This window comes from Emydura macquarii, unplaced genomic scaffold (assembly GCF_026122565.2).
Source record: "Emydura macquarii macquarii isolate MOO-44397 ecotype Brisbane River unplaced genomic scaffold, CSIRO-AGI_Emac_v2 contig_2205, whole genome shotgun sequence".
Taxonomy (NCBI): Eukaryota; Metazoa; Chordata; order Testudines; family Chelidae; genus Emydura; species Emydura macquarii.
The window spans coordinates 18,933,119-18,959,753 of NW_027132342.1; the positions used below are offsets into that span (position 1 = coordinate 18,933,119).

At 44.0% G+C, this 26,635-nt stretch overlaps 2 protein-coding genes across 4 annotated transcripts in view; one reads left to right on the forward strand and one right to left on the reverse strand.

Moving 5' to 3' along the window:
* On the reverse strand, positions 1-16,091 carry DESI1 (desumoylating isopeptidase 1). Its single transcript, XM_067559592.1, has 6 exons — positions 15,843-16,091; positions 7,891-7,912; positions 6,781-6,850; positions 5,896-6,005; positions 4,938-5,060; positions 1-3,457 (listed from the first exon to the last, which is right to left on the reverse strand). Exons 1-6 carry the CDS (start codon positions 15,931-15,933, stop codon positions 3,364-3,366), a joined length of 510 nt encoding a protein of 169 aa, XP_067415693.1. The 5' UTR covers positions 15,934-16,091; the 3' UTR covers positions 1-3,363.
* The window catches only part of XRCC6 (X-ray repair cross complementing 6), a 20,961-nt gene continuing 10,009 nt past the window's right edge, over positions 15,684-26,635 (forward strand). Inside the window, exons 1-6 of one of the 3 annotated variants that reach the window (XM_067559590.1) lie at positions 15,684-15,702; positions 19,093-19,186; positions 19,490-19,602; positions 20,158-20,296; positions 22,290-22,544; positions 25,352-25,535. In XM_067559590.1, the coding sequence (XP_067415691.1) occupies positions 19,108-19,186; positions 19,490-19,602; positions 20,158-20,296; positions 22,290-22,544; positions 25,352-25,535 (770 nt within the window). In that variant the 5' untranslated portion in view covers positions 15,684-15,702; positions 19,093-19,107. Of the gene's footprint in view, positions 15,703-16,545; positions 16,663-17,239; positions 17,259-19,092; positions 19,187-19,489; positions 19,603-20,157; positions 20,297-22,289; positions 22,545-25,351; positions 25,536-26,635 lie in introns of those variants that run through there. The other 2 variants (XM_067559589.1, XM_067559591.1) reach the window with 2 other exon arrangements.

Here is a 26,635-nt window from a genome sequence, read left to right on the forward strand (position 1 = left end):
TTCCATTCAAAATGTTAAGATAACTAGAGTGGGTTCAGGGAAGTTTCAGCTTAGGCTCCCTCACCACCCAGCACCTTCCCAAATTCCAACCCCTTCTCTTTCTCTCCCTTTGATCTTAGCTTGCCTCCTTCTCTAGCAGCAAAGATTAGGAGGTTTTATTCTTCCCTGTCCACTCACGTGAGGGGTGAAGAGCATCCTCCTCCATGCAGGCACAGTTCAGCAGCACTGACAAGCTTTTGAGAGCTGTGTCAAACATCAAGGAAAGTGGCCCTGATACAAGAGCAGAGTGTATGTGGATGCACAACCCCAAACTAGATGCTGTGTGAGACTAGCTCTAATGGCATGACGCAGCCACTGCTTCCTTCAGTATCACCATATGGCATGAGCTGCTGGGGCAGTTCCCAGTCCACCATCTTGGTGTTGGCAGATAGGCCCTGATGGGGCATTAGTCACTTGCTTCTGTTCAGAAGCTGTGTCGACACACACAGAAATACAGAACAACCTACTATAATTTTGTTTATTGCAATAGAGGAGAAAAACCAGAATAAGCCAAACACTACTTTCTGCCTAGAGACATCATTATTTTAATGTAAAAATGCATTCCCTCCATCCAGGCATTATTCAGCATCACTGAAGGGAACCCCAGAAATACAAGAGTTGGGGCAAAGAGGTTCTGCTCTCTTTCCAGAGAAGAGCTTCAATTTCCCTGCCCCTTTGTTAGTCAACTGGCTGGAAGTGCTTTACTTACATACATGTACATATTTATTTTTCATTATATCTTATATACCTATAAATAAGTGTGGGTGGAATGCTGGGTATACACATCTGCAATTTATACATAACCCCTGTTTGAGGGAGTGGGCTGCTAATAAGTCTATAGAGCATCGGGGGAGCTCACTAACTACACAACCATCTTAATTGGTTGGGGCAGAGGAGGCTCACTTCCACATAGTTCATTTATCAAGAAGCCCAGAGTTAGTCTTGAACTCAGGCCCCTATCTGGATTCCCCCCGCCTCACCCTGCACAACCAGTGGGATTGTCCCACTGTTACTGCAAACAGAAGCTGCAGCTGAGTGAAATTTTGCCCAGTAACTTTTAAAAAAAGTAGCAGCACTATCTCTGTACTGGGATTAATGGGGTAGAAGAAGGGCAGATTCCAAAATGTATGAGGTGAATCTGTTCCCCTTCTGTCCCCCCTCCCAGCAAAGATGTAAAAGGTCCTGAAGTTGGCTGGACAGTCAAGTAAAATCCAGGCTCAAGCCCACAGCTTAAGTAATAAGATACATTGCTAGGGTGTATGCGGGTCTCCATTTATATAACAGGAGATAGGAAAGGACTGGACTGGAAGACATATATAGTATAGGAAAGCAAAGACCTGTTGGTGCTTCTGGAGAAGCAGGGAAAGAAGGGCTCTGAAAACCACTCACTTTAGAACAGTTTCTGCTGACTATACATTTTCTGGGTTCTGGGAATGTTTGTACAAACCAGGATCTCTTTCTAAAGGCCATCTGCTCCTCCTGCTTATGTTCTACCCCACCTGAACTCCACATTCATCACAATGAAGGGGTGAGGAAGAAGACTGTGATGTTACAAGCAGAAAATGACAGAATGAAACATATTCTGGGTTGCACTGACCATTGCCCTGCACCTTGTGTAGTAATGTACACTTTGTTAGCCGTCTGACTTGATTACACAAGTACATAGTGGGTGTAAAATGTATTAAGGACTACACAACATGCAGGGCAACAACAAATCTGAAACTAAAATCATCCTCTTCCTCTCAAACAGCATGGAACACTTATAGTTGTTACTGAATAAGTGCAACAGAAATAGCTCTCCAGTGTATATGCTTTTGGAACTGTTAGCAAGGGTAGAAGGAACCTAACAGATCAAGGACACAATGGTTTTAGGATCCTGTGCACCTATGTGATTAGAAGTTGAAGCAAGCCTGGACTGAGCTGGAGAATCAACAGAGGGAGGATATCTATACTTGAAAGAAAGATAACACAGACTATCCTTTCTTTCCTTTCCCTAACCTCCTCCCCATAAGAGAGTTAAGTGGAGAGGCCACAGTAATCTTAAATCAGGGGAAGATACAGTTCTGACACAACCCTTTGTCTATTGTTCAGCCACATCCAAATGATAGGCATGTGTATCCCTTTAACTGTCCCTGATGCCACATGGAAAAGTGGAGAAATTCTATTTAGAAACTGCTCTGTTTTTGTCTTGCTCATCCCTCTTGTTCTTTAATTTGGGGAAATTTACATGGAAAGCGGAAAGCAGCTCGTGAAGTGTTGATCCACTAACTATTTTCTTCACACACTTAATCAGACTTATCTGTGACATCACACAATTGCTATGGAAAAGGAGTATGGGGTCACAGAAACCTGGGACCTTAGTGTTTATGTTGTGACTGCAACCAGATGCTGCAGACTGTTTGCAAACCTTGTATTAATGTGCAGCTGCCATGCTGTTCTTTTTTCACTGTGCATGCAAAACTGGCTCAGTAGGGCAAGAAGGCCCCATGCAAAGGTAGTCAGTTTCAAGGATTCTTTACAGGGGCCTATGAGCTTGCTTGCTATAGGGAGGAGAAGTTTCAATTCATTTTGCTTTTACTTGACCCTTATTTTCCCCTGACTGAAAGGGATACTGATCTTTTGGAGATGTCCTTGTGAGGCTGGTGGTGATACTCTGCTGCAGCCACCATCCAACTCATCCCTAACATCACTGAAGACTGTAACATTGAGAGAAGTGTTACTGAGGGGCTAGCAGGTTTTATTCAGCAAGGGCACCTTTCCCCTGTAATTATCCCACTCTAAATGTTCTGACTAACTTCTTCCCATGAGCAAACACCACAACGTTAATGGAATAGCGAGAAGGTTTTAATATTGGGGGACCCACTGCAGTGATACAAAACTCACTGCATCTTCCTGTTACAGACTGCAGTAAATGGCCCATAATATGGGCAGTGAAAAAGAAAAAGATGCAAATCTGGAAAGGGATGGCTAGGACTCTTAACCCAGTGCCTCCTTGAGGGTACCCCAACTTGTGTAATGGGCTCTCCAGTCTCCATAGAATGAATCTCCACATCTCCAGCATGGGGGCTATTTAGAAAGTGTCAGTGTACTCAGACAAGACAGCCTTAATAAGTTAGAATAATGCTATTAGAAATGATGGGAGTCTTTTTGGTAGCATTGTCCTACATGCAACCTGATAAATCATCTCCCTGGGAAGTCGGAAAAAACATCTTGTCATTTCCTTGGAGTCAATGCTGACATGAAATTATAAAATAGAAATCTGATAGACTTGTGTGTTTAAAAAGGAAAAGCCCTGGTGAGGCTGGGCATATCCCTCCACTCGTGTTAGCTCTGTCCGTTATGTCTGCGGAAGGTATTCCCACCAGGTGGTTGGATCTGGATGGAGTCCAGGAGAGGCCTCAAAGCTTGTCCAAAGGGCCTGAGGGGGCAAGGAAATTAAAAAAAAACAAAACAAAAAAAACCCCTTTATTGATCTCAAAGTGCTCATGTTACATATATACAAGGATTTCTTATGCACTCTTGAAATATAGCGACCTCTGAAATAGAATGAGGCAGCCTTTATAAAGGCAACATAGTAAAGTTCTGTTCTTCACTGAGTTACTTTAAATAGTTTAATTTAACCAGTTAAATAAAATTTGCTACAGCAGTAACTTTGAATGTTTGTTCAAACTCTAGTTTTCATATGAGCCAGTTTCTTGAATCCTAACGAAGTACTATCAAGAGAGCAGTACCCTGTCTGATACTAAGTTTTAGTAACTTCTCTAGTTAGTTGAAGTGATCAGAATATGATTTTGCAATGCAGTTTTCCATTAAGTGTCAAAACCCATTAAATAGTGAAGTAGTAGTGTATCCAACTGAAACTTCTAGGAGAAAGTTAGGGAGGCAGAATGTCAAATTCGAGCCAAATTCAAAGTTGGCCAGAAACATAGTGACTATCATCAATAACTTTGTAAAAAGGGCCATGGAATCTCTAATGGTCACAAGTGTCCAAACTTTAGTTTAATATCTCATCTGAAAGATAGCATCTCTGACAGCAGAACAACCTCTAGCACCTTTGTGCATCTTGGATCAGTACTCACTGAAAAATCCTACTGAGTCCTGCAGCATCTGAGTTTTCCTTGAAGGCATCCTATTCAAGTGTACACTGGATCTGACTTTGCTTAGCTTGAGATCACATCCCAGTATAGAAGAAACTTTTCTATTAACTGACCTTGCATGTAAGTCTGGTGCAGTGCTGTTTGTGATAAGAGGAGAACTCGATGGCTCCAAATATTTGCCTGGGTTCTCCTTACTGACTCAGCTGAAGGTGCACAGCAAGGGAGGCTGAGTTAGTCTCAGAGGCAGTGAAATCTAAAAATCTCAGTTGTGATGAGAAGGGATATTAGAACTTTCATTTATTTCCTCCCTTCTACATCCTCTTGTTCCACCCAGCCTCTGCTTTTAAGTGTCTTGAAAGCAACTTTAAAGCTTTACCTCCCCATAGGGCAACATGACAAGCCTCAAAACAGTGATGGCCTTCTGGGGCAGGAAAGGTGACTCATTAGCGATGCCCGCTCCCTGCCCTGAGATTAAGACATTGCTTATGTCAGTTTCAAAGAGGTACTAGCATCCTTGGCCACTGGCCTTAGTTCAACTCCCTGACCTCTTATATAAATCTTGTCAAGTGGTAAAGAAACCAGTCAGTTTACATTAATGGATGGTAGAAGAAAAGAATCTTCCACCCTTCCCTTGTCATGTGTTACAAAAAAATGCCAAAATAAATGAAGTGCATCCTCTCCCTGATCTCATGAGGTACAGCAGGTACCAGTCCCCACCTAAGGCTTACCAGATTTGGCAGCAGACATCCAGGCATCAGCATGAAGTAACATACTACAGATAGAAGCAGAGACTGTACTCACGTGGAAAGGACTTCGGACGGAAGGTCGGTGATGTAGGAAGGTATCTTTCTTCCTGTCAGGAACTGTGCCACTTCGTTACTGAAGGTGTTGCAGTTATGTTCAAAGAGGTTATAAGACTCTCCTCTGTGCCCAGGAGAGGAGTTCAAACACAGAAGAGAGAGACTCAGCAAAAAAAATTCATCAAGAAAAGGAACTCAAACCGATAATGAGAAATAACTCCTCATATCAGCACCCTTCATCTTAAAGGACCCTAATGCGATTTAGACAACATGCAGAAGTCAGTTCTCCCTCCAAAACTCAACTGAGTTGGGGGTGGAAAATGGTAGCCATTCTGCACCCCTGACACTATACAACAGCCTTTTGGAGGGGAAGTGAGGACCAGCTTCTTCTTTTGAAACTACAGAAGAAATAGTAGTTCGGAGTAATTGCTGAGGTTGGAATTTCATCAGGACACTAAGTATTATTAACTACTTTTGTGAGAAGTGCCCCAGGGTCTCTAATGAACACAAGAACCCAGAACCTTGGTTTCACATACCATCTGAAAGAAGGCATCTCCAGCACAACAGTGGAGTACTGACCCTAAGGGTAAAGTGCCCCAATTGAACCAACACCATTTTATCCATCATCTAGGTCTTTCATGAAGGTGTCTCATCCAAGTACATACCAGGTACAGCCCTGTTTGCTGTCAATATCCAATGTGGGCTCAAGATCCAATGTTGCAAGCATCCTGAAAAAATGGTTTTCCAGCCTCGCTAAAGGTCTGGGTCCACCCAAGTGTTACGAAGCTTGCAGTTGATCATGTGCCAATTCTAGCCTCAATATTACTTATTATCTGGATAGTACTAAACAGCATACTAGGCAGATGAAGCACTGTGTTGGTGGGACTGGCCCCAGAATCCCCACCCCAATTTTCTTTTTTTGGCACAAACGTTAAAATCAGATAAAAGCTGCAACTCACCGGAACATAGATTCTCCCAGCGAGGACAAGTATTCCAAGAAAATTTCTTCCGTAACTTCTGTGCTCCCCAAGTCTACAACTGAGTCTGGGGGCCCAAGCAACGTCCCTCCCTGAGAAATGCACAAGCAAGAGAAGATGCTAAATGGAAAGAATGGATTCTGATGGAGCACTCCAAGGGTGGCGATTCCTGAAGTCCAAATGCTGCTGACATAAACTAATGTGGTTTGCCCAAGAGCAGGGAAAGGGGCGTACAGTATCAGATTCAGAGGAAACTGTTCTGTCCCCATCTCTCCCCAGTTAGAGAATGAGAGGTACAAGACACTTCATGTGGCTTATTCTACAACTTGCTACTATGTTCTCCACACTGTTCCAGAAGTGAGAGACAGATTTGTTTTAAGGTGCTTTTGAAGGGTGAACTTCGGGTAAGACAACCCCAAGAAGTGGAGAGGATGTCAAGGTAGTCAGTGTATGTGCATTTTAAATACTGTGAATCACCAAAGTCTAAGGGTAAAAACCCTCCATTTAGAACCAGCGAAAGCAGCCCAGGGGTGGCGGAGCTGCAAGAAGCTTCTGCCTTCTCAGAATACTGAGCTGCAGGAAGCCCCATAGTTTGTTTTGAAGTCTGGCTAATGTAAACCTTAACTTGTGGTTGGGACCAAACTCGTGCAGGTTCCCTTCTCCCCAGCGGACCAGCCATCATTGCCCTCAGCACATCACTTGGCTGCCTTATGAAATCTCTTAAGACTAAATACACACTTTATTTGCCGTTTTCCTAAGGGTCAGACATAGGATACTACTGATTAGAGAAATTAATCATCATCAAGAAACCATATGGGAAGAGAAAAGAGTAGAACTAGGAAAAAATCCCAGGAAGGATGAACTTACCGGTGCACAGCTGGAAATCCCACCACTGCCATAGAAGAACTCATCCTTATGGACAATTATGGAGGTGTGCCTGTTGAGGGGGGGCAACGAGACATGAATAGGAAGCCATATGAATTGAAGAAAAAGAAATGTTTAAGACAGCATATAAGCCACTCATGAGAGTGGATGAGAGGCTAGCACTGTAGTACATGTTGCCCAAGATATCATTGAGGCAAATAACATAAAGGAGACCTTTCTATGATTAGGACTAATGTCTGCTGGGACACTAACTAGAAGAAAAATAGTCACATTGATTATCAAGTCTCATGCTATACTGCAGGTGGGAGAGAAATGGCTCAGGAAGGGCCACCGTGGTACAGAGACACCAGAAAGGGTAGGAAAAGAACCCCCAACAGTTTCCCTTCTCCACCCATATGGACTGAAGGACAAAACTCTCATGGGCAGGGCAGTCCCCGGGGAGTTAGAAATTTGGGGAAGGTTGGGGCATGAATTACCCAGGGTCACCATATGAACAGAGGGTGGCTGGATGACAGGGACTGGAAAAGGGTTGGACAGTGGGTGGCCTATTTGGATGAGGGAGGACAATGGTGGTTGACTGGTGAGGGAGGATGGAGGGCATTGGCCAAGGGGCTCTTAATCCTGGGCATAGTGCTGTATCAATTGGAGAACATATTTTCTAACTGGATATACACAGTTATTAAGTAAACATGGTCCTATTTTTATTACCATTGTCTGCAATCCTCCTATTTCTGCATCTGTTATTGGTACTCCCATGTTAAGTCATGTCTGTAATCACAAGCTAAGCTGTTTGGGACAGACAGTGTACTGTGTTTGAAAAATGCCTAGTACATTTTGGGTGCTACTGCAATAAAATATAATAATAATAATATAATATTGAGGTCCATTGGCAAGATATGAAAAGAGACTTGCCCAGTGCCTAACTCAAGGCTATCAATATCTTTTCCAGGATCTCTGAAAACATTCAGAAAGTACCTCAATCTCTGTTTCAGCACCAATGTATTCCTTCAGATCTAAAGCATTTATTATGTCATATCGGAAATGATACCCAATGTCTAATACACATTGTGTAAGTTAAATCTAGTCACTTACCAGATGCCATCCAGCTGTTTCCCTGCATGTAGAGAAAAGGAGAGAGTCATCTGCAACTTCCTTTACACAGTTCAGTCTACTTGGTATCACTCACCCACGCATCTTTCACCTGTTTCCACATCCCGTCTTTACCCCAAGCTGCAACCTTAATGCCAAAGTTGTATCTTTCTAAAGGATCAGCAAAAATATCTTTTTTTCATTCAGTATTGCTAGTGAATGGTATCACACTGTCTGCATTGGTGACTTAATTTTTCTGTGTACTTGCATGAGGAATTGACAATGCCAGACTTCCCTGTCAACTAGGGTGACCAGATGTCCCGATTTTATAAGGACAGTTCCAATATTCAGGGCTTTTAAAAAAAATATAGGTACCCCATCCCAATTTTTCACACTTGCTATGTGGTCACCCTACTGTCAACATACATCCTCTTAACCCTGAATGGGGGTCCATTTCTAGGGAGAAGAGAGCGCCATTTCAGTGGCCCAGTCAGTTCTTGGCCTCTAAGATTACCAACAAAGGTGCTCAGTCAGTACCAGATGTACTAGTAGTTTCATTCTAGTTTCACATAGGCCATTATAGAGCCATCATATAGTAATTAATTTCCTTTTCAATCACTACTGATAAATGGCTAGATTGGAACTGGTGACCTAGAGATGAAAGGCTCTCTAGCTCATTCCCAGTCTCTCTTCCCCTTAAAAATACAAAGTATGGGGTTGACATTTAAATAGGTTTTAAAATTATAATCTACCAAATTTGAGTTGTTTTTAATCCATCATGTTATCCATTTGTGAAGCACACTAAAATTGAACTCAGCCAACACCAACAGTTAAAGACTTGTTGCAAAGATCACTGAATTCAGAAGATGAAATGAAAAAAGCCACTTTGGTCTAAACTCATTTAGAAACATGGAAATCTGCCTCATGATACTAAACTAATTAGAAAATGACTAAAAACCAATACATGGAAATTGATTTGAATCAATGGAACAGGAACTGGAGAATGGACAATAGAGAATTATACATACAGTGTCTATTTTTGTGTTTGTATATCACCTAACATAACTGGACCCCTGTATGCATAAATAATAATTTATTTGAAAGAGAACCGAATAGTGTGACCCTTTCAAAGATAAACTGGAAGGCTTTTAAAAAACAGGATTGGGGTTGATAAAAATGTTACAAATATTTACATCTTGAAACTAAATGTGAAAATAGCTTCCTCCTTCACTCATCATGTCAAGAACATAGCTCAGAATTCAATGTTTTCTCTGGCAACAGGTGATGACTGCTGCCTAGGCAGTACAAATAAAATAAAATTCAGCTGTTGGTTTATAGAGACAGAATCCTGGCAGCAGGTTGGAGAAGAAGGAACTAGTTTTCTAAAATGTGATTTTCTAATTTCCTCTAAAAACTTACTCTGTTAAACTGTGTCTTAAAGCATTGTTTACATGTGTCAATGCCTTAGATTCCTAAATTGGAAATATTTTTAAAATCAAGTTCTTGTCGCTATTTCTGCAGTTAGTTTTTGTACTTCATTTATTACAGACAGTGAAGCTCTACTGGATAGTTCCACTTACATCTAATTATAATTTACTAATAAAGTGAAGTTGTGTATGCATTCCCAACACTGTAGGGGAATATCAAAATTAAAAACATCAAGATATTTTAAGTTGCTTTTTACAAAATTTACTAATTTAGGACTAAGCTATTTAATAGCCCTTTAGGACCTGATTCAACAAGATACTTAAGCATATGCATATCTTTAAGCATGGCAGTATTCCCATTAATCATGTATTTAAATACTTTGCTGAATCAGAGCCTATGTGATTTGGGATCCTACACAGGTTTGGTTTTTTGGTTTTTTTTTTAAAACACACTTTATTTTTCAAAAAGGTTCCTGTTTCAAATAGCTATCTTGCCAACCTAAACACTATTTATGGGGCAAGAGAATAGGTTAAAGCTCCTGGGAAACAATTCCACTGCCCTCAAATTAATTGTGGGAATTTGAAGAATTACTAGACTTTATTTACTTGTTCTGTGACTAAGTTAGGACACAGGGTCATAGTTAGGATACAAGGTCACTTTTAGACTAGAAACTGATCTTGTATAATTTTAGAATCCAATCAAACCGGATTACTTCCATGCCTGGGTTTATCCAGAAGGCCAAGTAGTGGGAAGATTAGATGGCTGTGAATCCATCTTGTTGGCACCATTAATTTGTATTAATCTTGAGGGTTAGGGAATGGAGTGTATGCATGTGCAGGTTTTTAATCCCAAATAAAAGTGGAATTTGTAGATGGATCTGGATTTAATCAAAGCCAAGTGATGCACGGTGATGGTACTGGTGATGCATGAAGGGATTATATAGAGAAATGGATTCTACTCAGGATACCAAATACCCTGACTGGTATGCAAAACTGGTGCCTACACTGGCACAAAAGTGAGCGACACCTGTTCCCTCAGCTGGGTAGTAGATAAATAAGGTGCTATTAAATTCAGTATTTTTAGTCACTTAGGATGCCACCCTATTTCTGAAAGAATATTGCCCTAGTTAGTCAAACATTTTCTTTCATGTGCTAGCCTGTGGTGTTCAAGCTGCAGCACAATGCCAACAGAGGGAGGGAAGAGGAGTCTATATCTCAGTCCCTCATTCCCAGAAGCAGCTGTGTGTGGAGATAGGGTGTATTAGGGAAGGGTAGAATACTGCATTTTCAAGCAATCTTCTTTAGCAGATGCTTTGGGGCAAAATCTCTAGAACCATTCTGCTCTCTTAAATCATGAGAAGCTGTGGAAGTAATCTATTGGGGGTAGAGGGAAAAAGGCAGGAGATAACTCATCTTAAGCAGCAGTCATCCCCTGCTCTCAGACTCTTGGCAGGCTGGTGGGGTGAGAAGGATGGTAGTGTTGGCTGAATATGCCATTGAGAACAGTTCCGACTAATGTATATTCCTAATTGATTGACTATTTTGCACAGTGGCAGCTTTTGCCTTATACTGCAGCCTAGGGTTCCACTCATACAGGAATCCCATGTACGCACATCTAAGAATCAGTGCCATCGACTCAGGTACAAGAAGGGAGCAAGTTACAAGAGGCCCTGAATATTTTATTTGTGTAGGACCCTGAAAAATTTCTGCCAGCATTGAAGTGGTGATACATTAATCCTCACCATGGACCTCTCTTTATATTAGAGTTGTTTGTCCACAACCAGGGTGTTAGAACAGCTCAAATTCCAGTTCTCATTTGCCTCAACCCCTTCCTGGAAGACCAAACATCCTAAGAATGGAACTTCCACTGCTTTCCCACTGGTGAATACTTATTATTTTACTGTCTTAAAAGCCAGTTTAGACAGACATACTAAACTACTCACAGCACCTCCCAAAGACTGAAGGGTAGAGCAACAGAAGACAGCAAGTTAGATAAAAGCCGTTGCAGTTTTGGACTGTGCACATGACATCACAGACAAGGAAGGTGATAGTCCCTAGATACAGTAGAGACTACAGTGTTCAGCAGCGCAAACTTCAATATCAGAAAGATGTCTGGTACATTGGAAGGAAATTCAGGGAAGAGTAACAACATCAGAAAATGGATTAGGGGATAGAAGGAAAAATATAAGTGGTCAAAGGACATGATTAAGTCACTATAACATCTGTTTGGACAATGCTATGGAAATCTAGAATTGTCCAAGTTCAGCATTCAACTACTGTGGTGATGACTGTTATAAAGTTACCTTATAGAACTTTTTACAAGTATTTGAGGGATGAGAGGACTGTTCCTTGAGCTTTGTACTGACATGTGTTAACACAATACCCATTAGTACTTCAGGATTCCTCTAGACTAGGGGTTCTCAAACTGGGAGGGGTCGTGAGGTTATTATGGGGTGGTTGTGAGCTGTCAGCCCCCGCGCAGCCTGAGCCCTTCAGAGCTGGGTGGCCGGAGAGCAGCGGCTGCTGGCCTGCTGTCCAGGTCTGAAAGCAGCACCACCCCCAGCAGCAATGCAGAAGTAAGGGTGGCATGGCATGGGGGGCGTTGACACTTGGGGGGGAGGGGGGCGTGTCGTCACAGCCTGAAATATTTTCAAAGGGGGTCCCAGAAAAAAGACGTTTGAGAACTCCTGAGTCTAGACTGTCTGAAATCAGCAGGTAATTATGCCTTTGCTGTGGTGGACCCTATGATTTGGAATCTTCTTCCCTTTGAAATACACATCTCATTCCATTCTTCCCCTCCTCTAAAATACTTAAAAACTTTTTGGTCCTATATTTATCACGTTCCTTTCTAATCTTTATTTTAAAATACTCCATTTTTAAATATATTTGTATTTTAAGAAGGTGGCATTATGAGGAATTACCACACCAGAGAAAGAGATAAAAGTCACATTGTTAGAGTTAATTGGGTAAAGCAAAGGAGAAGGATACTGTATGGAGTAATCCTGGATTGACTAGGGATGATGAGTGTTTAGAACTAAATTATCTAATAGGAAATTAAAAAAAAAAAAGTTAAGTTTCATGAAGCTTGAGTCTCTTATCTGAACTGCTCTGGGCTCCAAACGAATGAAAGCTATTGGCTGCATGAGATCCTCCTAAATTGTTCATCTAAGGAGTAGTGCCAACTGCTAAACAATTTTTGTGGCCACCTGAAAAAGGAACAGGGTGTATCTGGGGAAAGAAGGTCCTTTTTCCATCAGCCCACTTTGGGGAGATCTGAGGTCAGATATGGCAATGGGAAGCCCTATCATTCAAAGAATAAAAACCAAGCACCTATCTTTGGGACAATCCAATCACCAAATTCATATGATCCTTAATATTCTGAAGTTTGCCTTGTCACTGTGACCAAGCAGGCCTCATGGGCTTAACTCCTAGAACTCATTACAGCTTGCTCAATCTCATCTGATTAATAACCATTACTGGAAATCTGTACTTCCCACACAATTGTGAAGTCTATTCCAATTTTTAAGTTTTCTCTTTCTGCAGACTTCTAGAAACTGAGACCTATACACCGTTTTTCAAGCACATGATTTTGCAATTATTATTTGGGTACTTTAAAAACCACAGCATACTTCTTACCATTCAGGAAAAAATTAAGTAAAGAATAAGGCCTTGTCTACGTGAGCACTTATGCTGTCAAAACTTTGGTCACTCAGGTATGTGAAAAAAACCACATCCCTCAGTGACATAAGTTTTGCTGGCATGCACTTGTGTGTACAGCATTATGTTGGCAGGAGAGCATCTCCCACCAACATAGCTTCTGCCATTCCATTTAGGTGTTTTTATTATGTTGGCAGGAGAGCTCACTCCCATCGACATAATGCAACTACACAAATGCTCTAACAACGGCACAGCTGTACCGATACTGTAAGTTTTAAATATAGACTAGACTAAATGCTAAATGTATCATGCAGAAACTCAAAGTAGCAAAATACTAGGACTGGCATCTTATGATGTACCAGAGCTAGAATGCTTTGGCTTGGTCCACACATGAATTTGCATTGTAATAACAAAAGATGTGAATGAACATCAGTTTAGTTTTCAGTGCAAGCCTGTGCGTGGGCACTTATTCTAGAATAAGCATGGCTAAAGTAGATTTAGCTAAATTTTCTCTCATTTAGTTACATCAATAAAAATGTGTGTGTAAACAAGGTTTGAGAGTCATTTCTTATTCTGTCTCCAACCCAAGATAAATTTTAGCCACTAAAATCATTACAGGAGCGAGTTATACCTTTCTGGTACAGTAAAAAGAGCCTGAAGAGAGAAATAAGTATTGTAATTACTTTTAAATTATTCAGCAGGGGGGAAACTGCACATCTCTCACAGCTGCTGCTTCTGTTGATCTGTCATACACAGAATTAGTTGCTGAAGGTATCAACCAGAATATTTTCTTCTCAACCTCGCAAAGTCATTGTTAGCATTTATAGGCCTTCATGCTGAGTATAATTCAGGCTCTCATTTTTTATTTTTAAAAAGTCACAGGAAAGCACAACATCGTCCTCTCAGAACAGGCAGATGAAGTTAATGCCAGCAGTTCACACAGTCCACTGGGCCATCTACTCAGATACTGAGGCGGCTGATCTCATGCATTGTTAGCCTGACATGGAGCATACTCTGTAAGAGACAGTTACAAGTCTTCCTCTTCCTACAAAGCCACTTCATACTTCAGAAACCATACACAAGAGACAAAATTCCTCAAAGTCATCAAACCATTGATCAGTCAGTTGGCAAAGGACAAGTTCTTGTAAGAGCTGACAGTGAAACCCATAAACTATTATAGCCAGACTAAATAGGTAAGTGGCCTATTCTACACCATAAGCATTCCAAGTGTATGGCCTTATCAGGAGTCTCAATACAGCATCAACCTATTAGAGATGAGTGATAAAGCTTTTCACCCATTGCATTGTCTTCATTCAGTCTTCGTCATAAGAAAAGTCCTTATGGTCAGGAACCAATTTTCCACTGATATCCAGGGGAGACTGAAATGATGTCCTATAGCCCTATTTTAAAAACAGTTTCAGACAAAGGAGTAAAACATAATCCTCCTTCATATAGAGCTACCTACTGACTGAGCTTATCCAGCTGTATAAATGGTTTACCAGGATAGAAAGTCAATACACTTCAAAGTTCTTTTTCAATGTCAACAAGTATTGTTCAACCTCAAAATACGGGGGAATTTCGGAGACGAAACTACTAAAGACAGCCTCAGTTCCACAATCGCAACCAATGTTCAGTTCCTTTCTGGTACCAGATACCCACCCTGTACAGCTTTTCAAACCCTTCCAGGAAATGCTTTCTATCTCTCAAAGTAGTTTGTCTAATTGCCAATTCTTAGAACAGAGAAATTTCTTAGTGAAGAGCTCCTTTATTAGACTTACCATTTGGAATATTCCACAAGGACAAAGTAATCCTCATAACAAACAATCTTAAAACTGAAGATACTTTCTGGGTCACACAGATTTTAAGAAATAGTTACTTTTACTTATGCCCCTAAATCCACCACACCCAGAAAAAAGTGATGGTACAGGTTGGGTGTCAGCAAGGTGGTTACAATCTACCTGATCCAGGACAAAACCCTTGCAAAAATTTGACATCAATCATCAGCCAAGCTGTTAGGATTAAATCTGTCATATTAAAGTTGGTAATGGGGCATGTCAAAAGATTATGAGTAAAGGAGGTGTAGACCCTTTGCTAAAGTTCACCTATTGAGATCCTGGACAGAAAAATCTAATATCTCTTGTGAAAAGTAAAGTAATAATACTGTAAAGTAATAATACATTCATACATTTCCAGGAACTGCACTTTAGATGCACAAGTGTCATACGCTGTAGCATTTGACACTGGAAGGCTGCCCATGGTAGTAATATTCAGTGGTTTTACAAGAGAACTTCATAAACTTCTTGAAAATAGCTATATATTCTGTAGCATATTTCGAAACAGAATCAGACCCACCCTAATGTGATTTTTATCAGCCTTGTTGCACTGTTAGGATCCGTGGGCCTTACTGTGCAGTCAAACAGAAAAATGTATCCACGCTGACTTGAAAATCTCTTTTCTTTTAGATAACGGGCCGCAGCTCCGCTCCCCCCTGATATAATTACTGCGATCAAGCCTGTCTCCCTCCGGGGAGCGGTGTGTGTTGGGGATTTGGGGGGGGGGGTGTTAAGGATCCGCAGTTGCCAGCAGTTTGTCGGGACGCACATTACTCTGCACCTTTGGAAGCCGGCCCAGCAACCAGCCGGCGCCAGGGTCTCTGACTCCCACCTGTGACCTGCCCTGCCTCCCGAGCAGCGGCGAGGTGGAGACCAAAGGCCGGGGGCTCGCAGTGCAGGTGAGCGCGGAGACGGCCCTGAAATTCGGGGGGACCCCAGGGAAGGGCAGCTCCGGCTAACACCGCCCCCCACAACCGGCCCAGCGCTCCCCGTCCCACGGCTCTATAGGCCCCCCGCCCCAGAGCCCGGCCCCCCTTACCCAGCATGAGGGGGCTGAGGCGCCGGGCCATGCCCTTGGACAGGTCGTAGACATACAGCTTCACCGAGTGCAGGGTGGGCGGCGGCTCCATAGGGGGGATAAAGACCCTGAGAGGGACTAGGAGGCTCCTTGCCCGGGGGGCGGCAGGCGGGTGCCGGCCGCGCGGAGGAAAGGGGGAGGGAGAGGCCGAGCCGGCCCCGCTACTCTTGAGTCCGGAGCAGCGGCGGTGGCACCAACTGTGAGGTGACAGAGGGGGGTGAAAGGGGGGGAAATGGTCCCTCTGCGCATGCGCCGCAGCTATAGCCCGGCCGGGCAGCTTGTCACTGCGCCGCTATGGAACCCGGCGCCGCTACGGAGGTGGGGCTACAGACGGGGCGGGGTGGGACTATCCGTTAGGAGGCAGGGCGTTTGCTGGTGGGAGGGGTTATTTCATGAGGGGGTAAATGGGGTAAGTGGGCGGGGCTCCATCTTGTGGGCTCCGGGACTGGAGCTCTTTCCGGGTGACGAGTGGGCGGAGCTACAAGCCTCGTGACTGTAACCCGGCTGAGCTGTCAGGCCAGCTCGCGCAGGGCTGCTGGAGCGTTAGGGGCGTGGCTTCCTCCTCTCACTCAATCGCACGGGGGGAGGAAGGGGTCGTGTTTGTTTCCCTCGGGCCCCGCCTACTTTCGCAGGATTCGGTGGGATTGTTTCCGTGGGCGGGGCTCCCGATGCTTGCAGACTGGGCGGGTTTTTGGACTTCCGGCTTCGGGGTGTGAGTTGTGCGGCTGCGGTTGTTGTTGTGCTGCGTGGAGCGTGCGCGTGCTGTTGCGGGCCGCCTCAGGTAACGGCGGGAGACGCTTGTTCGCGCGGAGCCGTCTTAGGAACCGTTGGGCTCCGCCCCCTCCTTAGGGGAATGCGGGATCCGGCCCTTCCCCCCCCAGTGTCCATGAGTTTCTCCCCTTCCCCCCCCCTCGTGCTGAGCTCTGGCCGGGGCCCGGCAGCAAGTGTGAAAAAGCGGGGGGAGGTACCTGTATAAGACAAAGCTCCGAATATGGGGATTGTCCCTATAAAATCGGGACATCTGGTCACCCTAGGCGGTGCCCGTGCCCCTATCCTGCAGGCGGGGGGGGCTAGCACCCCACACCAATGGTGTGTGCCAGACGCCGGCTGGTTAGAAATCAGCGAGAGGGGGCGTGTCCCGCTGGCATGCATGAGCTCGTTAGGCCAATGCTGGTGCATGGGCTCAGTGGCCCCAGGCCCTCCCCTGCTGGAGGACGGGACGTGGGGCACGTGGCTCGGCTTCCCTCCCTTCCCTTAGGGACTCTGGCACCTCATGTGGATAGTGGCTCTGTGTGCTGCCCACCTGCTTCTGGTTCAGCCATGTAGCTCCAGCCATTGCTTCCTAGCTGGAACAGTGACATTTGGAAGGCCGCTCTGGTGAGTTAAGCTGTGGCTGAGCTGCAGGTGCACCACTGTAACCTATACGCTTCCCATATCCACAGAAGGGATTTTTCCATCACTGTGGTTAATCCACCTCGCCGAGAGGTGGTAACTGAGGGGGATGGAAGAATTCCTTGTCTATGCTACAATGTTAAGTAGACTTAAGTTAGGCTGATGTACAGCTATGCAGTAATTACTATGGTAGTTCATGTCCACACTGTGCCCCCTCTTGATGGGGCGCTTCCATTGACTTAACTGCGTGAAGCATTGTGAGCCCCGCCTTGGGGCTGACAGCCATGTCCGCACAGACAGCCTGTCATCCCAACTACGTCAACCCAAGTGCAACTTCTCTCGCGGAGGCGGAGTTTAAGGGTGTTTAGTGGGAGACTTAAACAGGAACAATGTTGTGGTATAGAGTTAGGTTGACATAAACTGCCTTATGTCGACATAGCTCTGTAGTGTAGACCAGCCCTTGGTCTACACTAAAGAGTTTCGCTGACAAAAGTCAGCGTTGAGTGACAAAACAGTGGTGGTGTACACACTGCAATGCTCCATCTGCTGACAAAACTCCCTTGCTTTGGCCACAGAATAAAACCACCTCACTGAGAGGCATAGAACTTCTTGCAGCAAAGTTAGAGTGACAAAGCATCAGTGTAGACACTTTGTGCCGTAATTGGGCTCCAGGAACTATCCCAATCCCACAGTGCCCACCCTGACCGCTCTGCTCACTGTTTTAACTCTGCTGCACTGCCCTGCATTCCAGCTATACAGGCATGCTCCTCTTCCCTTTCAAAGCTCCTGGAAGTTTTGAAATTGCTCAGCAGGGAAAGCTCACAGATCTACTACCTAGCTGAGCATGCTGGCTCCTGGCAGCAAATGCAATCCTGCGTGGATTACAGGAGGAGTGGGTGGATCATTTTCCTAAGGCTGTGGGAACTCCAAGGGAATCAGTCCTGCTCTCCTATGGCAGGCATCATGCAGGCAGCATGGCTGCTCCTTGGGGAGGGACTCCTGATGTGCTGTGCAGAGCCGGGGAGGAGGGGGGGCTGATGTTGTGATGTCCCCCTCCACCTGCTGGTGTACAGCTTTCTGCTGAGCTAGAGTGGGGGAACGGGGACACAAGCTGTCTGTGCAGCAGCTTCTGCCTCAGGATTGATTGCTTCCAGCTGTTGTCTGAACATAGACAGTGTGCAGACACATTCACTGTCCCCCAACATACACTTTGTCTGTTTCTTTCTCTCTCTCTCACTCACTCACTCACACACACACTTTCACTCACTCACTCCCTCCCTGTCACACACTTTCCCCTTCTTCCCCATTTCTGTGGGCTTCTTGTATTTGTGTTCAGCAATGTCAGTTTGGCTAATAGGGGAGGTGAAAAGTGGCTGTTAGTCTAGTAGGATGCCCATGGAATGATGGGATTCAGAAATCGTTGTCATCTGGTGCTGTGCAAATCCTTCCCAAAGCACCATGCCTGCAATTTAACAAGTGGGATAGCTACCCACTGTGCACTGCTTCCTGTGTCGATGCAAGAGGAGCTGATCGTGAATGCACTTCACTCACACAAGGTGCATAGTGAGGACAAGCAACAGAGGATTAATTTCAGCAGTGGCTGTACACTGGCATAACTTGGGTAGACTAGGCCCAAGCCTAACTACCATGCTCAGGGCATGAGATTTTTCACAGCAATGTAGCTAGGTCGATCTAATTTTTAAGTGTGGACCAGGCCATGGCACCTGAATATGAATGCCCAAACCATGTGACCAAAGTTATATGGAGGATCTTCAGATTGAAGGTCAATACAAACACCTGCCTCATCTGCTCTTTTCAGCAAACAGTGGCAGCCATGTCAGAGTGGATGTCTTACTACAAAAATGAGGAGGATGAGGAAGAGGAAGAATTTCATGAAGAAGCTGAAACTGGTGGTAAGAATTTGACAGCCAAAAAGTGTTCTGGAAATGTGATCCTGAGGGCTTGCTCTCTTCCCCTCAGCAATCAGCTCCTCTGCTCCAGACAAAATTCTGAGGATCTCCCCAGGTTCTTTCCTTTTATTTTTTGTTCTTTCAAGTCCCCTATACTATGAATAATGATCTCCTGTGGCTGAATTTTGGCTACTAATGCCACTCCTCACATTTGCTGATGTTACAAAGTACAAATAACATGGGGGGTACATTAAGTGGGGAAAAAAGATACAGCTCAATTATAAGACCATACTTTTTTTTTTCCAGGGGAATATAAATATTCAGGTCGAGACAGTCTGATTTTTTTAGTTGATGCTTCCAAGGCCATGTTTGAAAATTATGATGATGATGAGTGGATTCCTTTTGATATGACAATCCAGGTAAAATCATGTTAGAGATTGAGATCTTTCAGTCAACAAGATATGTCATTATTAGTGTTTTATGAGTTGTATAAATACAGATTTCTTATCCACTATAATACAGCTAATGTAGCTAGTTGTCTGCCTTATCTAGTTATGCATTGCTCATCACCATAATATCAGAGCACCATACCTCTGGTGTGAAAAGCAGAAATTCTGCAGCAGCAACAATGGTTGTGGTCTGGGAAAGGTCTGCTCAGTAGTTAAACCCAGAAATTTTGGTGATGGTTGTGTTTAAAACATGAAGAATACATTTGTATTACAGAGTAGCATCTCTAGGAAATCTTTCTCTTGTCCACTTCTTTAGAAAATGAATTATAATGAAAAGTACTTAATGTTCAAATGTACTCATTACTATCCTGTACCTATTGTTGTTATGAAATGTGGCTAAAAACGTTGTGGCAGTCCTTGGCATTGCTAGTACGAATTGCTGATTGCCGAAGGTAGAACTCTAGCACCATTTCTTCAGCTAACTTTCTCCCTCCTTTTTCCCTGATTGCTGGGTTTTTTTTCCAGTGCATCCGGAATGTTTACACCAGCAAGATCATTAGTAGTGACAGAGATCTCTTGAGTGTTGTGTTTTATGGCACTGAGAAACACAAGAACTCTGTGGATTTCAAACATGTGTATGTTCTTCAGGAGCTGGACAATCCAGGTAAGAGATAATAAGAATATGAGGTTTAAGAGGAAATGGGGAAGTGTGCACAATACTTTTATCAGCATTTGACCCTTTGGGGAGAGAGAGGCCTATTAAAAAAGCTAAAATACTGCAGGTTCTGTGCTGGGATTTTTGATAGGTAGCAAATTCCCTGCTTGGAGTTTCCCTATTGAATCAGATAAAGACCACACACTATCAGTGTTTATTTTCTTTGTGTGGGGTTCAACTGCTCTTCACCATATTTTTCTGTACTTTTAACACATGAGGCCCCATTTGTTGACACTGCCCCCTTTGATTAAAGAGGATGTTTAGCTCATATATGGAGCATTTAGTGGTACAGCAGGTGCCTGACAGGCTTTCAAGAGAGTCCCATCCGGAATCTTGAAAGCTTGTCAGGCACCTGCTGTACTGCTGAATGCATCATGTATGTGCTACCATGCCTTTGCTTGCAATAGGAGATGGACAGGATGACCTGCTAGGGTTATTCTGTCTCTGACTTCCATAATATTAATAATGTTGGCACCACAGAACTCCAGTTGACAACCAACAGCAGCAGTAAGGGTAATCTGACAAAGTGTAGGTAGCAGAATGAGATGTGGGAGGCTGTATAGAGAGAGGTGAGGTAATGTAATTTCCTTGTTTGAGGGAGGGGCAGGAAATAGAAGGTGAGTGTTCCCAGCCAAAGTGACAATAATAGAACCCAGCGCTCATATTTGTCATGGCAAAGCAGCATTTTATCTAAAAGCTATTGATTTGTATCTGTTGGGAATATTCAGTAGATAAGAGTGGGAGAACAAGGAGATGTTTCTCCAGAGGACTTGGATTTTTAATTTTTCTTTCTCATTGAGACATCTTAGCACTCATGCTGAAGTGTATTTAGGAGAGTGGGATGTTGTATGGAGAAAGGCGGCCATCTCTGTTTTAGCATACTGTACTGGCAGGGTAGGAGTGTGTTTTTTGAAGTCTGACTTCCAACTACTTCTTTGTCTTAACCTCTTGTAAGCAAAGTGCCTCATGGTGGAAGTTCTGCCTACCAATCTCTGATATACCATACCTCCAGAGCCAGAGGGGGCTATTGTTCCCTTGGGTCAAAGGTGCGGGCCATTAATGGGGAAACACTCCTGCTGCAGGAGAATACAGTGTACCATGAAGGGGGAAGGGTTTATGTAATCCAGTTCTTGTATAGTATCTTATCCCAGAATGGTAACTATAAAATTATATGCAGTAGTTAAATAACAGCAGATGGAGTAGGAAATTAAGTAGTGAACAGGATCCATTTTCATATGAGATCTTAAAAGAGATGGAGAATCCAGGGAGGAAGCAATATATGAAAAAGCTGATCCTATAACAGTGGTGGCAGTGTAGAAGGTTCTTCCAATATCACTAGTGAGATTGTGGGGAGAGAGAGAGAAGTTGGCACTAGAAAAGCAAAAGGGGATCCATTGGTCAACTTGAGCAAGTCCATAATTTGAAAGGTGAGGACAGTTACCAATGGGTCTGTACACCTAAGGGTATGTATACACAGCAGGTGGGAGGTGTAAGTCCCAGCGCTGGTAGACATATATATGGGCTAGCTGTGCTTGAGCTAATGCCTAAAAGTCGCAGAGTATCTGCAGCAACTTGGGCTCGCTGCCCATGTACAGTCCCACCCAACCCCCTATGTACATACGTGGGTGACTAGCCCAAGCTGCCATCTGTGCTGCTGTGGCCACACTGCTGTTTTTAGACACTAACTTGAGCAGAGCTAACGTGTGTATGTCTATCATGTTGGGAAGTACACCTTTCAGTTGCTGTGTGGACATACCCTACGATACTGAACACTTTTCCTACCCAACTGCTGGAAGAACAATGCTGGGGAGATGCTGTGAAATGTTAGTCAAACATCTGGTATAAGGAGCTATGGGTTTCCTTGGGCTAGAATAACAGTCAGCAGTTTTCAACTTTTAGTGTGAACTAGAACCACTAATGCCCTAGCTGTCTTTCCATCTAGGTGCCAAGCGAGTGCTAGAGTTGGACAAGTACAAGGGAGATCAGGGAAGAGCACTCTTCCGTGAGTCATTTGGCCATAATGCTGACTACTCACTGGGTGAGGCACTCTGGACCTGCTGTAATCTCTTCAGTGATGTCCGGCTCAAGATGAGTCACAAGAGAATCATGCTGTTCACCAATGAAGACAACCCTCATGGACTTGACAGCACTAAAGCCAAGCTGGCCCGGACCAAAGCTGCCGACCTCCGAGACACAGGTCAGCGTTTTCACCTTTAATTTAGAAATGGAGCTTAATGAAGAGGAAAAGTGATGCTTCCCTGCAGCAGACACCAAGTAACTGCTCTGGACAGTCTTGGAGGAAAGTGAATGATGTGATCAGACTTGGGGAATTGCTAGGAGTAAACGAGCCTTGGACTACAGTAGAACCTCAAAGATATGAACAGCTCGGGAATGGAGGTTGTTTGTAACTGAAATGTTCATAACTCTGAACAAAACATTATGGCACAGTACCCTGCAGTCAGTGTCTTCCAGCTGAGGTTGGGAGAAATCTCTGCAAAGGTGGCAGCTGACAGCACTGCCTGGTTTGCAAGCAGCTCCCTGCCTTATTCCTGTTTCTTGCCCTTGGGCTGAACTGGGGGGCCTGCCCTGCACCCCTGGCACTATAAGTCCCAGCTCTCAGCTGCCTCTCCCCAGGGCTCGCTTTGCTCTGTGCACTGCTTGCCAGGCTCCAGAGGCATCACTTGGCAGGGGGCTGGTGCCAGCCCGCTGCCAGCGCCCCTCCCTCTCCTGCCGCTTGCACTCCTAGAGGTGCTGGCAGGATCCAGGAGTGTAGCCATGGGCAAAGCTTGGGCCGCATTGGTGCACAGGCTGTGGCCTTTTAAAACTCCTCCAGAGCGCAGCGTGCAGGCAGTAGCTCTGAGCCTCATACTCTGGCTCCCATTCCAGCTCCAGGCCAGATTTTGGCTACAACAGTAGCATCTCAGTAGCTCACTGTGGCAGGCTGCAGTTTCTTTCCCAAGCTGCTTATCCCCCTCCTAACAGAGGATGGTGGTGAAAACAGCTTCCCCCTGCCGGTGGGGTGGCAGGGGGGGTGAAACAGCACCCTTGGCTTACAGGAAACAGCGCAGACCCCCAGGCTGCTTCTGTTCTGCAAGCCGACCTTTTAAGAATAGTACTGTATTTGCTTCCCCGCCTCCGCCCCACTGATGCCTGATTGCTTCTTTCCAGTCTCACATGGTGTTCGGTTGACCCGTCAGTTCCTAACTCTGGTGTTAGTATCTTTGAGGTTCTACTGTACTACATTTTTGGAGACAATTCTTCAAAACATTTGATTCAAAACAAAACCCCTTTCTAAATTAGAGGCATTGAGGCCACTTTTTTGTGGTTAATAGGCATTAATTAAGCCCCTTTTGTTTGTCTTGTCTTATAGTCAGGGATTGAATGGGCCATAGAAATTAAACTCCCCTCATACTTGTTTGTTTCTCCCCTCTTCCAGGAATGAAGTGGCATGATCAAATTGACAGGCAAAGAGGATTATTTTAGTGGCTGTTGTCTCAGTGCAGGGCAACTGCATCTGTTTCCCCATCCACGGTCCACCAACAGCACCCAATCTATGCTCCCAGCTTCTCAGCCATCACCTCTGTTGGATCGAGACCCACATCTCTCTCCCTTCTGACTGGGGTTTTTTCAGGCTACACAGTTCCCTGCCTGTAGTGAGATACATCTGCAGCAAGCCAGAGTGCCTAAACAGGCCAGCATCTGTGCTTTGCTTTTGCACCGAAGGCTATGAATAGCTGTAATTGCCAGCAGTCGCAATTTACCACAGCTTTTTCTAAGCAAACACATTTGTTCTTAAGGTGAAAGCATTCCAGAGAAAATATATTAAAAACAATAGAATAACCTACATGCATTCTAATCAGCTTATAAAAGATCATCCCCCCCAAACTCCAGCTAGGGCTCTGGTAGAAATCAGTCTTTCAAACTCTGCACAGGGGTTTTTCTCTGGTTACAAGTTCATAACAGCCTTATCTCAGAACTGGCACACCCATGAGTAGTGTATTCTTTCCTCTATACAGCTTTGGCCTTTGATCTTGAGATTCTGGGAAGAGGTAATTGGCAGAGAGTGGTCCCCTCCTTAAGCCACAGCTTCAAAAAGCTGGGTTTTTGCGTAACGAGGTAGAAATTTGCATTCACATCCCCCTAGAGATTCCCGAGGCAAATCACTTGACACTTTGTCTCCAAAGTCCATTCTTGTCTTGCTCGTTGTTCAATACGGTCCTTTGACATTCACAGCATTTTCCAGGGTTCACATCATATCTCTTCCCTTCCCCGAGTTCCTGCCCTTTACCCCACGACAGGTTACATACAATCTAAGCCAATAACAACACATCATTTTTGTATTTAAAACAATGGACTCCAGAGATATTTTTGCTTAATTCAGTAAGGTTTTTCAAGGATATTGTAAAAATTGCCCTTTGTCACAGCTGCATTTTATCTGAATTGAAGGAAAACTGTGTGTTTGGAGGCCAGAAAGGAGGATGTTGCAGTAGTCACAGCAGGTGGCTGAGACAACCAGTTCCTTCAGAATTCAGTTGGTGTGCTAGAGCTTAGGAGTAATCAGGCATCAATAAGCCATTCTCCTTTACACCTGGCAAAAGAGAATTTTGTGCAGGATTCTCTATAATTTCCCATCTTCTCTTCCTCTCCTCTCTATGGCCAAGGATGGTGTGGATGCAATTTCTTTTGGAGCCTGTCAGTGCTGTTATGAGCATTGGCCACAGTGGGTCATTCCCTTCCCAGGTGGGAGCTGAGCATGTTCCCTCTGCTGCATTGCTTGATTAGATGCAAAGAACTCCCAGGCCAATTCCCATTACTTGCTTTCTTATGAGAACCAACACAACACCCTCTCTTCCCCCCCAAAAAAGAACACCCCTTTGTTCTCAGACTACAGTCCATTTTGACTTTTTTTTCCATTTAAAGGAATATCTGAATATTGTATGAATATGCCAACATAAGTAGAAATCAATTTGTATGATCTTCCCCATGCTTCTACCTTGCTCCCAGGTATCTTCCTTGACTTGATGCACCTGAAGAAGCCTGGAGGGTTTGATATCTCCTTGTTCTACAGGGATATCATAAACACAGCAGAGGACGAAGACCTAGGGGTCCAATCTGATGCCTCAGGCAAGCTGGAAGATCTCATGAAGAAAGTGCGGGCAAAGGAGACAAAGAAGCGGGCTTTGGCCAGGTGTGTACCATATGTCAACATTTGAAATAGCATCAGCAGTGTCTGGAAGGGGTTGTGTCCAGCCGTTATCATGTGGAAAGATTGTTCTATGAAGATACCACATGAGGAGTATCGGGCCGGAGGTGCTCCAGGGGTGGGGCAGGCTGGTCTGTGGGATGGTGCAGGCTGGCAGTGCCCTGGGGGCTAACCTAATCCACCACCAGAGGGTGGGAAGAGGAGTGGCAGTATCTCCCATCCTGGCTCTGGCAGGAGGAAGGGATCCTGACCCCACCATACCTCATTGCCCCCAGCTGTCCCCTTGTTCTGGGGACTGACTTCCCCTCCCACACATACACCAAAGATCACAAATAATAGCTTTACTAGGCTACATAGCTTATTGTAGTATTATGCTAAAAATGTTTACATATACAGAAGTCAGGAAGTTCAAAGTAATGGTTTTCATAGCAGCTGTGATGCCCTTTGTGTCTATGTAATATTGTTACTACCATATCAAATGGTCAAAGAAAAAGCAAATATGGTAAAACAATCCAAGAATACAGACTGAATAAAAAGTGAAAACATGGATGACAGTGGCATTTAATCAAAGCTAAACCTATTTGTCTACAATCTGGGTTTGCTCAGAGTGTACTCATGTGAGGCATCGTAGCTATAGTTCAGTTCTTTTGTTTTTAATATGCTATGCCTCCAGGGATTTTTTCCTGTGTAAGGGAGAATTTCCCTGGCAAGGGAATGGACTAAATAACCAAACTGGTGGTCCTTTGTATTTTATGTTGTTCTGACTGTCTGTGTATTTAATACCATGTCTTTGCTGCATTAACAAATTTTAAAGCAGAAGAATAATTTACCACTTTTCTTCTTATAGTACTTGATTCATAGTTAATTGTTTGAGATTTAAGACATTTATGATGAGTTCACAGTTAATCCCAGTATATCTCCCAAACTACAGATTTTTTTTCACCCCTGAGAGGATACGATAATACATTAACAGTTTTGTTATACACATCTTATAATTGTGGCAGTATATGAATTAAATTCACAATGAAAAATAGATAATTTTATATTAAACATTTTAAATTATGAATTGATATGTTGTACATTAT

Excerpts from the sequence above, each read along its gene's own strand:
- DESI1 (XM_067559592.1), bottom strand. The coding sequence starts at position 15,933 with ATGGAGCCGCCGCCCACCCTGCACTCGGTGAAGCTGTATGTCTACGAC. Across the intron at positions 7,913-15,842 it reads CCTCAGCCCCCTCATGCTGG|GGAAACAGCTGGATGGCATC; the intron begins GTAAGGGGGGCC and ends CTCTACATGCAG. Across the intron at positions 6,006-6,780 it reads GGATTTCCAGCTGTGCACCG|GGAGGGACGTTGCTTGGGCC; the intron begins GTAAGTTCATCC and ends TGCATTTCTCAG.